The sequence below is a fragment of the Pavona decussata genome, unplaced genomic scaffold (assembly GCF_977016875.1).
Source record: "Pavona decussata unplaced genomic scaffold, jaPavDecu1.1 SCAFFOLD_321, whole genome shotgun sequence".
NCBI classification, from domain to species: Eukaryota; Metazoa; Cnidaria; class Anthozoa; order Scleractinia; family Agariciidae; genus Pavona; species Pavona decussata.
The window spans coordinates 582,532-595,953 of NW_028145711.1; the positions used below are offsets into that span (position 1 = coordinate 582,532).

The 13,422-nt window shown below is 38.8% G+C and overlaps 1 protein-coding gene across 2 annotated transcripts; it reads left to right on the forward strand.

Annotated features, from left to right (window-relative positions):
• The first annotated feature begins 2,274 nt into the window (after nt 1–2,274).
• LOC146453919 (coadhesin-like) lies at nt 2,275–13,350 on the forward strand. Of its 2 annotated transcripts, none has more exons than XM_085096100.1 (8): nt 2,275–2,380; nt 4,392–4,482; nt 5,490–5,654; nt 8,161–8,331; nt 9,595–9,759; nt 10,578–10,742; nt 12,329–12,499; nt 12,928–13,350. In XM_085096100.1, exons 2-8 carry the CDS (start codon nt 4,410–4,412, stop codon nt 13,095–13,097), a joined length of 1,080 nt encoding a protein of 359 aa, XP_084952226.1. In that variant the 5' UTR covers nt 2,275–2,380; nt 4,392–4,409; the 3' UTR covers nt 13,098–13,350. The 2 variants fall into 2 exon arrangements, with proteins under 2 accessions (XP_084952226.1, XP_084952227.1); XM_085096101.1 differs by having other exon boundaries at nt 2,346–2,376; nt 4,394–4,482.
• Nucleotides 13,351–13,422: the final 72 nt, after the last annotated feature.

Sequence of the window (13,422 nt, forward strand, 5' to 3'; positions counted from 1 at the left end):
ATTGCGCTTGTTGGATATGAAGTGATTATAGCCAACTCGGCGCTACGCGCCTCGTTGGCTATCTATATATCATCTCATATCCAACGCGCGCTCGTGGAATAAGTGTTAATTACATAGTCATATGTAATTTACCCATGCACTGGGTCAAACGAAAGATTGGAAACCAAAGGCCAGCCATGGAAGACGAGCTTGTAGAGATAAGTTGTATGGGGTGAGGGACAGAAGAGAAGAAAAACATCAGATGCAACACAATACGTTATTTTTTCCTCTATTCGTGATTGGGCGGTACCCTGAGAATCCTACAACCTGATTGATTCCAACGGTCACGGTGACCAAGAACACTAACTAGCGACCAAACGGGACTCAGCGAAGTCGTAATTCGCCTTAAGCGTTTTATCGTTATTTGCAGCGGTATTCAAATTCTTGAACAGAGCTCTTTTTCTTCGTCAGCACTACAAAACATTTATAGGGGAGTACCTCCCGGGAACCTTCTGGGGGTACTCCCCTATATGAGTTATACGGGGACATACCACTGGATTAAGTGTGGTTTTTTGCCCCTCTACCCTGAACAGGGTATATATATAATTTCAAGCGAGTCTGTCCTGGACCCGTCCTAGGGTATGGTTGCAAGACTGTCAATGTCTATTTGTCAATCCGAAATCAGAGATGTTTGTCTATTTTTCGCCATCACTTCTAGGTAATGTATTATTTTATCAGTTTAAGTAGAATGGAAGGATTTTAAAACAGGAACTTGAAAGTGACCACGCACAGATTTGTGTTTCTGCTTACAGATTCGTTTCACTTTTCTTACTTTTTGTTACAGTTCGTGTTTAATTGAAATAAAGACAATATTTAATAGTCTGAGGCCGAAATTTGGAAAACGAAATGAGCGCCCCCTTCAAATAAGCGCCTCCCTCTCGACCCATAGAATTAAATAAGCATCCCGGGCGCTAATTCGAGCATTTACGGTGATGATGTAAATAGGTCACGCCATGCGCTACTCACTCTACTCACTATCAACAACAGGATAGACAGTGAGTAGCGTAGGCAATAAGAGAACCGACAGGATCCGTGATAGAACGCTAGTAGATTTATACTAATATTACATAGTTCTAGCTATTATGATGATGTGATCTTAAGAACATACATGTAACCTTTTAATTCTGTAATAGCTGACTGCAATGTGGTTAATAAACAGTCTATTTATCTATTTTTCCTTGCTATGACCATCTTACTTAGCGTGACCTAAACTTTGCAGATCATATGTTACAGAGAACGGCAGACGCCAGTGCTTTATATGAACCTTCAGTAATTTATTGTGGCCAGAAACAACACTTGACCTTTTTGCACAGCTACACGCATATTCGATCAACTTCTAATTTCTCCTAGAATTGTTAATGCATTCTCTATTAGCTGGGTAAGGAGAATACACGAAAAATCGTCAACTTGAACCGCTTTTTTGCAACTCAGTGTTTTAAGTTAAGTTTCCCTATTCACCAGCTTCGAACGGATGAAACAATTAAAACATTATAGGTTTTACTGAGCGATAGGTTCAACGGGGTTTTAGAATTTCTCAAAAATGTAACAGAATGCCTTGTAATCTAAAATAGCATTTTACCATTATCAACGTCAGCGGAATGTCATATGACTTGTGATCATCGATCATATGATTTTTGGAATCAGTACTCACGTGCTTGTATTTTAATCCCACCACTCTAAAAACCGTGCATTGAGTCATGCAATATCTTTGGGATCCTATTTGGAAATTGAAATCCTAAAAGTTGCCGAATCAAATCAAGCGGGCGGTTGAGCAGTGGTTTCCCGTTGTGAAGCGGGTTTATTCTCATTTTGCAACTATTTTGCAAAATGGAATTTTATATTTTTGTTTTTCAACCCTCATAAAATCTGACAGTCTTTGAAATCCAGAGGGGTTAAGGGTGATGAGCTCATTTCTGAGAAAACATGAAAATTTCTCGTAACATTCTATACCAAAAGAATTACTTTTTTTCCATTTTGTATGCCTTTGGTTTATCCAGCAACTACTGACAAACAAACAGAAAAAAAAATACTGAAAAATGAAGCTCTCTATTTTGTTCTCAGTTTGTGTTAACTAATGGGCTAAAGATAGCGCATTGCAGCGGTAAAATGGTTGAAACGTAACACTATTTTTAAAGACTGCAGCTTTGAGGAAAATAATACGCCTTTGTTTAATGTAAACGGATAGGCCGTAAGCCGATACGTTTCCAGGAATCGCCATTGCCTATAAAATAATTGATCACGTAGCAGGGACCGTTCAGTTCTCTTGATCTGCAGGTTCTGCAGAAGCGATCGACGAAATCGACCAACAACTTGTTCAAGAGGAAAGTGGCATCAAAGGTAAGTTCGATTATACAGTCGAAGCTAATTCATACGACCTGACTTGTATTTGAAGTCTTGGCAACTTCCGTAAAGCAATTTTGACTTATCATTCTTGTTTTTTGCGTGACAAAATGTGAATTCTCCAAAAACCCATGGGCAAGCAAAACCGATGAAGGCAAATCCTTAAGCATTTACTTTGCCTTTCTTTCCGTGAGCTTTCATCATCGTTGCCTGTTACACTTGGGAAATGGTAATTTTTGAGGAAAAATTATGACGATCGCCACTCGGGGATTACATTATGGTTGTAACAGCAAGATCTTGACTTAGCTTCCTTTCTAGTTATCTTCTTGATTCTTCATAGACCCGTTCCAACTGTCTTACAATATCAAGGGTTTTCAAGCTGTTGATACTTCCTAAGGTAGGGAGGCAGCATTGCAGGTGCTGAGATACTGGCTCTGCAACAGTCGCAACAATGCAAAGTTTGACTAAGACTTGTATCTTGCCGACGAACAAGGATTCGCTTCCGCAAATTCAGCAGATCTCTCAGACGTAAAATGCTCGAGGGCACAAACTTGCGGTCTGTAAAACTCACAAAATTTGTGGAACATTTGACAACGCATCATATCAAACTTGGCCCCTGTACTAATTCTTAAGGTATAATTTTCAGCGGTGTCGATGAATTTTCGCGACAAGGGCTTTCTCAAAAGGGACAACGCAGGAGAAGAATCAATTCAATTAGTTTCACTTTTGTTGCTTAAAAGTCCCGTCTGACCCACTGGATGACCTTTCACTTTCATGCTCAACTGGGGATCCGCCCCCATTTGGCAGATTTTCTTAAAACCAATCACTGAATTTTCGATTTATAAAGTTACCGAAGGAAGGAAAGAAAGAACTCTGAAAGACGTTGGCAGTGAGTCTGTTCTCTGCATGATATTTGGCTTTATACTTGGAGGAACGAACGACAAAAGCTTTCTCCGCTTACGATGCCCAAATGTCGTGATCGAAGGGATCGGTAACGCTGAGTCTTTTAAAGTACAGGGATATACAAACTAGGGAGGAATCTAGTTTGCATAGGCTGCATTCTGGGTCAAACTAGACGGCATCAGAGAGTTCCTCTCGCTTTATATAAAATGTTCCCAGGGATTGCGACGGACTTTACTGTCCTCGTGTTTATTTAACGTCTTGCGCGACGGTCGTGAATTCTCGTTCGATCCCCAACATTGACTACAAAAATATGCGAAAAAACGGAACGACGTTTCGGTGTCATCTTGGCACCATTATCAAGTAAAGAATGCAACAGAAAAGATGATTTATACAGAAAGTAAAGGTGTGAAAACACACTTCTGTGCTGTGTGCAAAATGATATTAGAAGCATTAATTATTTACTTATTAAAATTGCTTATAGAAATTAATACTTTTCAATCAACCAAACAAGACGAAGATGCTCTTCTTGTGGAGTGATACTGAGTTTAACTGTCACGAGACCTCGGGTCGTACAGGACGAGTTAACAACAGCTATTGTGACCTGCTAATTTCAAAACAGGCAAGGGGCCAAGATGTACTCGAGCAAGAGAAGCTCTATCTGGCTATCTTCCATGAATAGAAGTCACATAGCCCCAGCATCACCTTCTTTGTGCAGTGGCGGCAAATGAACTCATCCTCCATGCAAAAACATTCCCCTTAAGTACGCAGATGATGATATAAGGTTACTGTAGCAAGATCTTTGTTAGAATCTCTTTCTGCTAAGTATTCTTCAACAATAGCTTTCACTTTTATAATCGATCACATCGTAGGATTTCTGAGAGTTAGGTCACGATATTTTGTCCTGGGAGTTTAATGCACATGATATCCACTACAAAATACTGCTGTATGAAGCGTTGTGGTGACTTTTGTCACAATTTCCCTATACCCCTTCCCGTAAATAGTTCTTAAAAAAGTTTTACTTTCATGAAACCACTTACTGGCAAAGATAAACATAGTAAGCACTTGACAATTTTTTAATTTTTTATCGCTCTATTGTTTTTCCTTCTCAGAGGTAAAGGCTGGACACGATGGCATTAAACTGTGTGTTTCTTGGCTTGGTCGTAAGCGCAGTGCTCTTGGGATTCATAGAGCCAATACAAGGTTTGTAATTTCTTTCGCTTTAAGGAATAAAAGGACTACTTATAATTAAACTGTATTAAAGACAAATTTGATGTCTCTCGCATTTAATTGCGTCTATTCTTAAGTTTTCCTTCCCATGTACATTTATGAATCACTGAATACGAGGAATGTCAGTTCCTAGAAAGACGCAATCTGCTTTCCTTGAATGAACTAGAAGCCGTATTGCAGGATATTGGAGTTATTGTTCCAAATCGCTTAATTTTGAAAACATTGTCCCCTACTCCCATTCTTCTTAAAACCACCAAACCTGTAATTATCCCTGAAAAAGTGTCTTTATAGAGTAGCTTATAGTAATTATAATGATAATAATAATAACTCCTTATATAGCGCTTATCCAGTCCTGTTCTAAGCGCTTTACAAAGATGAAATGAATTTATATTTATTTAAAATAGTTCGTAAAAAGATGAGTCTTATCCCCCATCTTTATAATTATCTCGAGAGTAAACTATTAATTATTTTCCCAGACTTTTTTACGAGTTATACCTTGTCCCAAAATTCATTTTAACAGAATGGGTCCCAAGACAACAGCCTTGCTGTCTATTTATTATTATAATTTTTCTGGCGGAATAGCCGTAAGCTAACTGGCTTGTCCGTTTATTCTGAATGAAAACAGAACGCATTCCAAGAGAACAATATTAATGTCTATACCCCAGAACTGAAAATCGCGATATCAACTTCCAAACAACCGGAAATCACAACTGAAAATCACGCAACTTCTTATATTAGGTGTAACGCCTCTCGTAACAGACTTGTATAACAAATCCCCTCATACTCCTCTATTTCATCTCGATTCATTTGTTTTCTTTTTTAACATGGTATGAAGTCTTGTTAGGTTTCTTTCCCCTATTGCTACTTGTTGTTATTTCGCTTTACCCACGTGGAAAATGATGTTAGTGTGAATGAGATTGGGTAGATGGAGGAACGAGAGGACAATCAAACTTGTCTGCTTGTTTTTATCGTTGTTTTAGGGAACTATTGTGATGGGAAACCTAATGGCGACTACAATGATCCGGACAACTGCTATGGATTCATCTCCTGTTCAAATGGGATCCCATACCATATGCCCTGTCCGGCTCACTTGAAGTTCAACAATAAAACAGACAGATGTGAAGGCAACGTCCCGTGCTATCCAGGTTGCTTAAATAATTCAGTAATTTTAACAGCAATCTTTTGACATTATCCTCTTCATTTAAGCGCCAAAATGTAATTTTTTTAGGCCTTAATGCTGAGGTTACCAATGACATTATATTTGTGATACGTTAGTGCCATGTTTCAGTTCTTGTGTTGAAAAATTAAAACAAAACAAAACAAAAACAAAAAACAAACAAGCCTCTTCCTTCTTACAAGCTTTTTGAGGTTAGAAAATAAATAAGCCCCTCCCCTCCTGGAGGGGGAAGTTAAAATGTTGTCCGTATTGTAATGTTTAAAACACGAGCAGCAGTGTTTTATCGGGATTTAGACAATTTTTTTAAAAAATAAGTACTAGTGAGCAGCACACAGCAACGAATCTTGTCAACTGGTTTTATTATCCGACCGGTTTCGTGTGATAACTACACACTTTGTCAAGGATTGAACAAGATTGTTTGGGGAGCTTATTTTATGCCTTAATTTTACAGTACAAATGATGTTCCACTTGGGTGTGATTTAACGTTAAATCCGTGAGCCCCAAAATTATACATTACACACCTAGCGGCAGGATTTTTGTAACATCCTGCAGGTATGTCTGTGGGTGCTTTTGCTGTTCACACCCTAGTGGAACGTCATTTGTACTGTCAAATTTAGGTATAAAATAAGCTCCCCAAACAATCTTGTTCAATCCCTGACGAAGTGTGTATTTATCACACGAAACCGGTCTGATAATAAAACAAGTTGACAAGATTCGTTGCTGTGTGCTGCTCACTAGTACTTATTTTGTAAAAAAATTTAAAAAATTTAAAAAAATTTAGGTATAAAATAAGTTCCCCAAACTATCTTGTTCAATCCCTGACGAAGTGTGTAGTTATCACACGAAACCGGTCGGATAATAAAACAAGTTGACAAGATTCGTTGCTGTGTGCTGCTCACTAGTACTTATTTTTAAAAATTTTTTAAAAAAATTGTTTAAGACACGATAAAACACGTGCTGCGATTTTTTTTGAACGGCTTCAAAAACATTCCTGGAAAAGCGTGTGTCAAGAGAGTTTATAACATTTATGCTTTTGTGAACGTTCGAAATTAAAATACGAGAAAAACATTAAACACCGCATACCAATAAGGAGAAGGTTTTATCGGGTTTTAAAAACAACTGCACGTGATGATTTATCGACCATTTGACAGGGCTTATGAATTATAAGCTCATGAATTATTAATGAGTTTTTGAACTGGATTTAAAAGTTTTGACTTTCGAATTCACTGTGTAGGAGTCATTATCGGGGATAGCTCTTGCCTAAACCTTTCGTGCACGAACTGAAAGTTTGGAATGACTCGACTGTACATGGTGCAATGAATAGTATCATTAGTAGTATCTTTTCGCTAATGTCAGTTCACTGGGCACATTAACTATCGGTATTGGTAGATCGTGGGAGTCCAGGTGCCGCAATATTTCAGTGAAACGTTGCCTGTCAGTATATATTTTCAGGCAGTCATGACCAGCAAAAAAATATTAACGCAGTTTTTTAAACGAATCTGATTTATCATTTCTCTGCTGCATCATGACGTATTTTTTATAAAGCCACTGTTCCTGAGTCTAGTGCGTATGCGCTCTAGACTATGTTATCGTGCGTGTTCACTGTCCACACTTCCAAAAGCGGACGATTCGCCAAGTTGGAAAGACGAAGCCGCGCGTTCGAGTATCGATCAATTTTTGAGACTACTGCACAGGGGTTCTATGGTTAACTGTTCACACTTCAAACAAGCCGCGCTTTTGAGTATCGATCAATTTTTACCGATCGATTACAAAACGAAGACACGCGATGGAAATAACGTATGCGAGTTAGCTGACGTTGTGGCCTGAATTTGGTGCAGAGGGTAGTGAAGAAAATTTAGAATAATTCTAAGGAATACATGACAATTTGAACAGTGGGAATTTAAGAGTTCACAGCGAAGAAATTACTCTTTGAGGACAGATAGTGGTATTTTCAAAGTGAAGAGAATCTACCATCGTGAATTATCACTGGCGCCGTCGAAATTGTTCGAGCACTTCTAGCAATCCACTATACAAAAAAAATTACAGGTTTGATTGTCAATTTTGAGTGAAATACTATTTTGTTTGACCGATTCGTCGTATTCCTACACTGACCAGAATGCCAGTCCGACTGGCTTCTAGAAAATTGATAAGACAACCTAAAAGCGAAACATTTGAAACCTTGAACCTTCTTAAGTACCTATTAAAAGAATTCCTAAAGCATTCAAAAGGAGAAATTTGAGACAAAAAGTGAAGAAAATTTTGAGAAATTTCGTTCCTTGAAAATCTAACATTTACACATTGGTTACAAACTACAAGGCCTGCATGCACTAGACTCGTGTTCCTGCATAGGTTATTATTATTTTTTTTATTGTAGGGGATTTTCTTGAAGCTACGATAACCGTTATGCCAATGTAGACTGTCCAATTCAAGTTTCTCACTAATCACTCTCAACTTCGTTTCCAATTGTTCTCTAGTGAATGGAGGTTGGTCTCCCTGGAGTCGTTGGTTTCGCTGTTCTGCCACGTGTGGTGGAGGAATACAATTTAGGTTTCGCTCCTGCACCAATCCTCGGCCTTCCAAGGGTGGGAAATATTGCGATGGACCATCCACAGATGTTCAACTTTGTAACACACAGCCTTGTCCAAGTAAGTATTGGGTACCGTGATGATGATTTTTTGTTACATTAAGAGAACTTGGACCCAGCTAAGAATGATAGGAACATACCGATTTTGGAAAGCATGAGGTATCACCCCAAAGGGATCTGCTCTTGAAAGATAAGGTATTAGGTTTTAAAGAAAAAGAGAAACACCTCGATATCCCTGTTCTGTTACGTGTGGCGGAAGAATACAATTTAGATTTCACATCTGCACCAATCCTCCGCCTTTTGCTCTCTGGAATTACAGTGCGTGGAGTCTGAGTGAACAACAGAATTTGTCTTGTAACATGTTTACAAGGAAACTCAATCTGGCACCCAGAGTCCAGAGTTCTTTAGCCAGCGCGGTTGGTCGCCAGGATAGACTCTTCGGAAGTCTAAAAAAAAAAGCTTTTTGATTGTCAGTCTCGTAACAGCTGCCCTGCTAGCAGAGTTTTTTTTCTGGTAAGTCCATGAGCATGGACGAAGTCGTTTGCGTCTCCAGTATTTTGCGTAGTCTGCTTGACTACGTGAACTACGACGAACGAACCGATGGTTTAAGAGCCTGAGGACTCTGGGTATGAGATTGAAGGAAACTGCGTTGAGGAGACACTCAATGTCTCGCCGTATCTATTTGAGTCTATTCTTTCATTTTCCTTCCCACTGATCAGTGTACATGCAGGAAACACCAAATTCCTTTCCGGAAAGACAGGAGCACGTTGTCCCTTGCTCCTATGCTTCTTAAAATCGCCAAACCAGTAATCATCCCTAAAAAGTATTTCCTTTATAGAGTAGCTCATCCCCATTCTAATTTTTTTTCTTGAGAGTAAATCTTTATTTTTCCCAAACACTTTATAAAACTTTATCCCCACATTCATTACACCAGAGTGGGTCCCAAGTTAACCGCATTCCCGTTGATTTAATATTATAACTTTCCGGCGGAATTGCCACAAAATAACTGACTAGTCCGTTTGTCCTGAATGAAGACGGAACGCATTCCCAGAAGTGAAAGTCGTGATATCAACTTTCGAACAACCGTAAACCACTACTGAAAATCACGCAACTTCCTATATTAGGTGTAAAGCCGCTTGTAACAGTCTTATATAACAAATCCCCTCATAGTCCTCTATTTCACCTTAGTTTATTTGATTTTATTGTTGTTAACGTTTGGTTAACATGCTATCCTCTCTTTCCTCTCTCCACGAGGAAAATGGAGGAACGAGAGGACAATCAAACTTGCCTGCTGGTTATCTAACAGTTTTAATCGTTGTTTTAGGGAACTTTTGTTATGGGAAACCCAATGGCGACTATGCAGATCCCGACAACTGTTATGGATTCATCAAGTGTGTAAATGGGGTCCCGTATAAAATGCACTGTCCGGATCACTTGAAGTTCAACGAGAAAACAGACAGATGTGAACGCAATATCCCTTGCTTTCCAGGTTGTTTAAATAATTCGGTATTTGTCATTAAGTTTTGTAGTAATCTTTCCACACTATTCTGTAGATTTTAGCGCCAAAACGTAAATTTTTCAGGCCTTTCAGTTTATTTCAATCCACAGTCTCAAAGTAACGTAGTTCAAGTAGCTTTCCCTTGAATAGCACAAAGTTGAATTAAGCTCCTCATCACTATTAAACTTCCCCTGTTTGGAGCACAACTTTTTTTAATAAGCCTCTCCCTGCCATTTTTTTTTTAAACATAAACGAAATACTTCTAAACTCAGAAGTACCAATGGTCAAAGCGTCGGTCACTTGCTCTATGTGAAGAAGTTTTATATTGTGTTAGGGATTCCAATGACATTATTTTTGTGATGTAATGGTGCCATGTTTTGTTACTTGTGTGGTAAAATTCTGGAAAAACTAACTTAATGAGAACAGCACGCATTCCAAGACAGCAATATTACCGTTTTTTCCCCACTGAGAACTGAAGATCCGATATCAACTTCCGAGCAGCCGGAAACCACAACTGAAAATCAAGCAACTTCCTATATTAGGTGTAACGCCTCTCGTAACAGGCTTGTATAACAAATCCTCTCGTAGCCATCTTTTTCATCTTGATTCCTTTGTTTTCTTTTTTATTCCCGTTTAGTTAACATGGTATAAAATCTTGTTAGGTTTCTTTCCCCTTTTGTTACTTGTTTTTGTTTCACTTTCCCCACGAGGAAAATGATGTTAGTGTGAATGAGGTTGGGTAGATGGAGAAACGAGAGGACAATCAAACTTGTCTGATAACCACCTAACAGGTTTTATCGTTGTTTTAGGTGGCTTTTGCGATGGGAAACCCAATGGCGACTATGCAGATCCCGACAACTGTTATGGATTCATCTCCTGTTCAAATGGGATCCCGTATAAAATGCCCTGTCCGGATCACTTGAAGTTCAACGAGAAAACAGACCGATGTGAAGGCAACGTCCCTTGCTATCCAGGTTGTTGAAATATTTCATTAATTGTTACAGTAATCTTTTCACACTATTCTGTACATTTCAAAAACTAAAGTATTAAATTTTTAGGCCTCTAACTTTCTTTCAATCCACGGTCGCACAGTAACGTATTTCAAGGAGGAGTTTTCCTTAGAATAGCACAAAGTTGTACCAAGGTCCTCTTATCTATGAAGCTTTCCCCCGTTTGGAAGTCGAAATTTTAATAAGCCCCCCCCCCCCCCCCGCCCACTTGCCATTATTAAAAATATAAACGGAATACTTCAGAACTCAGGAGTACCAATTGTCAAGACGTCAGTCACTTGCTGTATAGGGAAACCTTAATTGGTCCTAAATGTGCAGAAGTTTTATTGCGCTACACTATTTGTGATGCACTACCCGTTAGTGTCATGTTTCACTGAGTTACTTGTGTGGTAAAATTTTGGAAAAAGTAATTTACAAAGCTCATGTTTAGAAATATGTCCACCTGTTCCTCTTACAAGCTTTTTCAGACTTGAAAATTTATAATTCTCCTTCCCCGGGGGCTGAATGCCGAGAACGTTTACAGTATTCACACTTAGTCAAACCGTTTACAGACGCTTTTTGCAACGTAATCAAAAAACTACAAAGCAACTCCCGCCCAGTAGCATTCATTTGAATAGTCTTGCGTTAAAATGTTTCCCGTATTCTGGCTTTAGAAGGTTTGGCTTTCGAATTCAGACTGTGTACAGCTAGGAGCCATTATCGGGGTAGCTCCTGGCGCTGCTTAATGATGAGTACAACAAAGCTATTGCCTCAAGAAAAATTTCAAGAAATCCACAAGGCCTAAAGCTGAGAAGTTAGGAGCCCAGCATGTGGATTGTTAGGTGCCGCTACAAAAAAGTTAGGCGCCCAGAGCATTTTCTTGAGCGTCGCAAGGTACCCGGCTCCTATTATGCAGTAGCCTTCAGTACATTTGCTAACTTCAGCATTTCACGCACAAACTGAAAGTTTGGAGTTACTGTATATGGCACAACAAATAGCATCATTAGAAACTACTCTATTTTGTACATTCCACGTCGCGTTTCAATGGGAACCGTGTGCAAATAACTGCTTTTTACTAATATCAGTTCACTGGTCACACTAACCATTGGTGTTAGATTGTCATCCGCAAACTCAAAGTGATTCGAGGGAAACCGTGGGAGTTGGAGTGTCACAATATTTCCGTGAAATGTTGCCTGTTGGTACATGTTGTCAGGCAGTCATGACAAGCAAGAAATATCAACACTGTTTTCTAAACAAATCATTAAGTATTTATCTGATGCATCATGACGATTCTTTGATGAAACACCGGAGATTTTTTAACTGATTTATTTAAGTCTGAAAGTCAGACGAAATGATCATGTTAGTAACTGTGGATGAAAAAACAAAACGAAACAAAAAAGCGAAAAACAAAATACAAATCTGGCCACAGTAAATAATGCATTTTTGTATTTAATATAAAGTCACTATTTTTTCTCATTAGGGATGATTTTCTTTATGATAACGGTCATGTCAATGTAGACCATCTCATTTCCCACTAATTACATTTAACTTCGTTCCTAATTGTACTATAGTGGATGGAGGTTGGTCTGCCTGGACTCCCTGGTATCCCTGTTCTGTCTCGTGTGGTGGAGGACTGCAATATAGGTTTCGCTTCTGCACCAATCCTCCGCCTTCTCACGGTGGGAAATATTGCATTGGATCATCGAGAGATATTCGAGTTTGTAACACACAGCGTTGCCCGTGTAAGTATAAGGTATTGTGAAAAGATATGTATGAATTTTGATGATTTTTTAGATAAAGAGAACTTTGGAAAACCGCCCCCAGCTAAGAATGGTAGGAACATACCCCTTTTGAAAGACATGAGGTATGTCCTCACAAAGTGAGGTCAGAGATCAGCTCTTGAAAGATTAGATATTAGATTTAAAGAAGAAGAGAGACAGAGGCACACTGTTTTCAAATATAAACTTACTCCTAAAGATATTACAGCTGAAAATGATCCGGCCAGGCCAGACCCCTTTTATACCTGAATTTCCTGTTTAAGTTTTCGTGTATATATCAACGTTTTCTCAAATTTAAAATGAGAAATCTAACAGCTGTTCCACTTATTCTTATTCCGAAAATACGTTCAATCGAACGCAACTAACAATCTTCTTCCTTACATTTCTTTTAGTCTCCTGCAAGGGTAAAGTGAATGGAGATTACACGGATCCTAACAACCCTCATGGATTCATCACCTGCAGTAATGGCTTGACCTACCACAGGAACTGCCCAGCCCACTTGATTTTTAACGAAAAAGAAGACAAGTGCGACTGGCCCCCAAACCGCGTCCACACCAAGTAGAGCTCACGCCATTGGTCAAGAGAAAGCAAACAGCTCGCCATAACCCGATGAAATCTGAAACAATGATTTTGGAATAAACGCGGACCAAAGTAGCACTATAGCTTTTTGCATCAAGAAAGTTTAACTTTGAAGAGTTTGTAGATTCTGTATTCAAGTGATATAGTGTAGGTCTCAGAACACTACAAGTTTTGTTAAGGAAGAGGTCGCTCAGAGTTGATTTAATTACTGCAATTAAAGCTGTTATTTCAGAAAACGCTTGTTTGGCCGGATTGTTGATTACCATGGGAAAGTTAATTATGTTAAAATTATATAATAACGCTTGCCT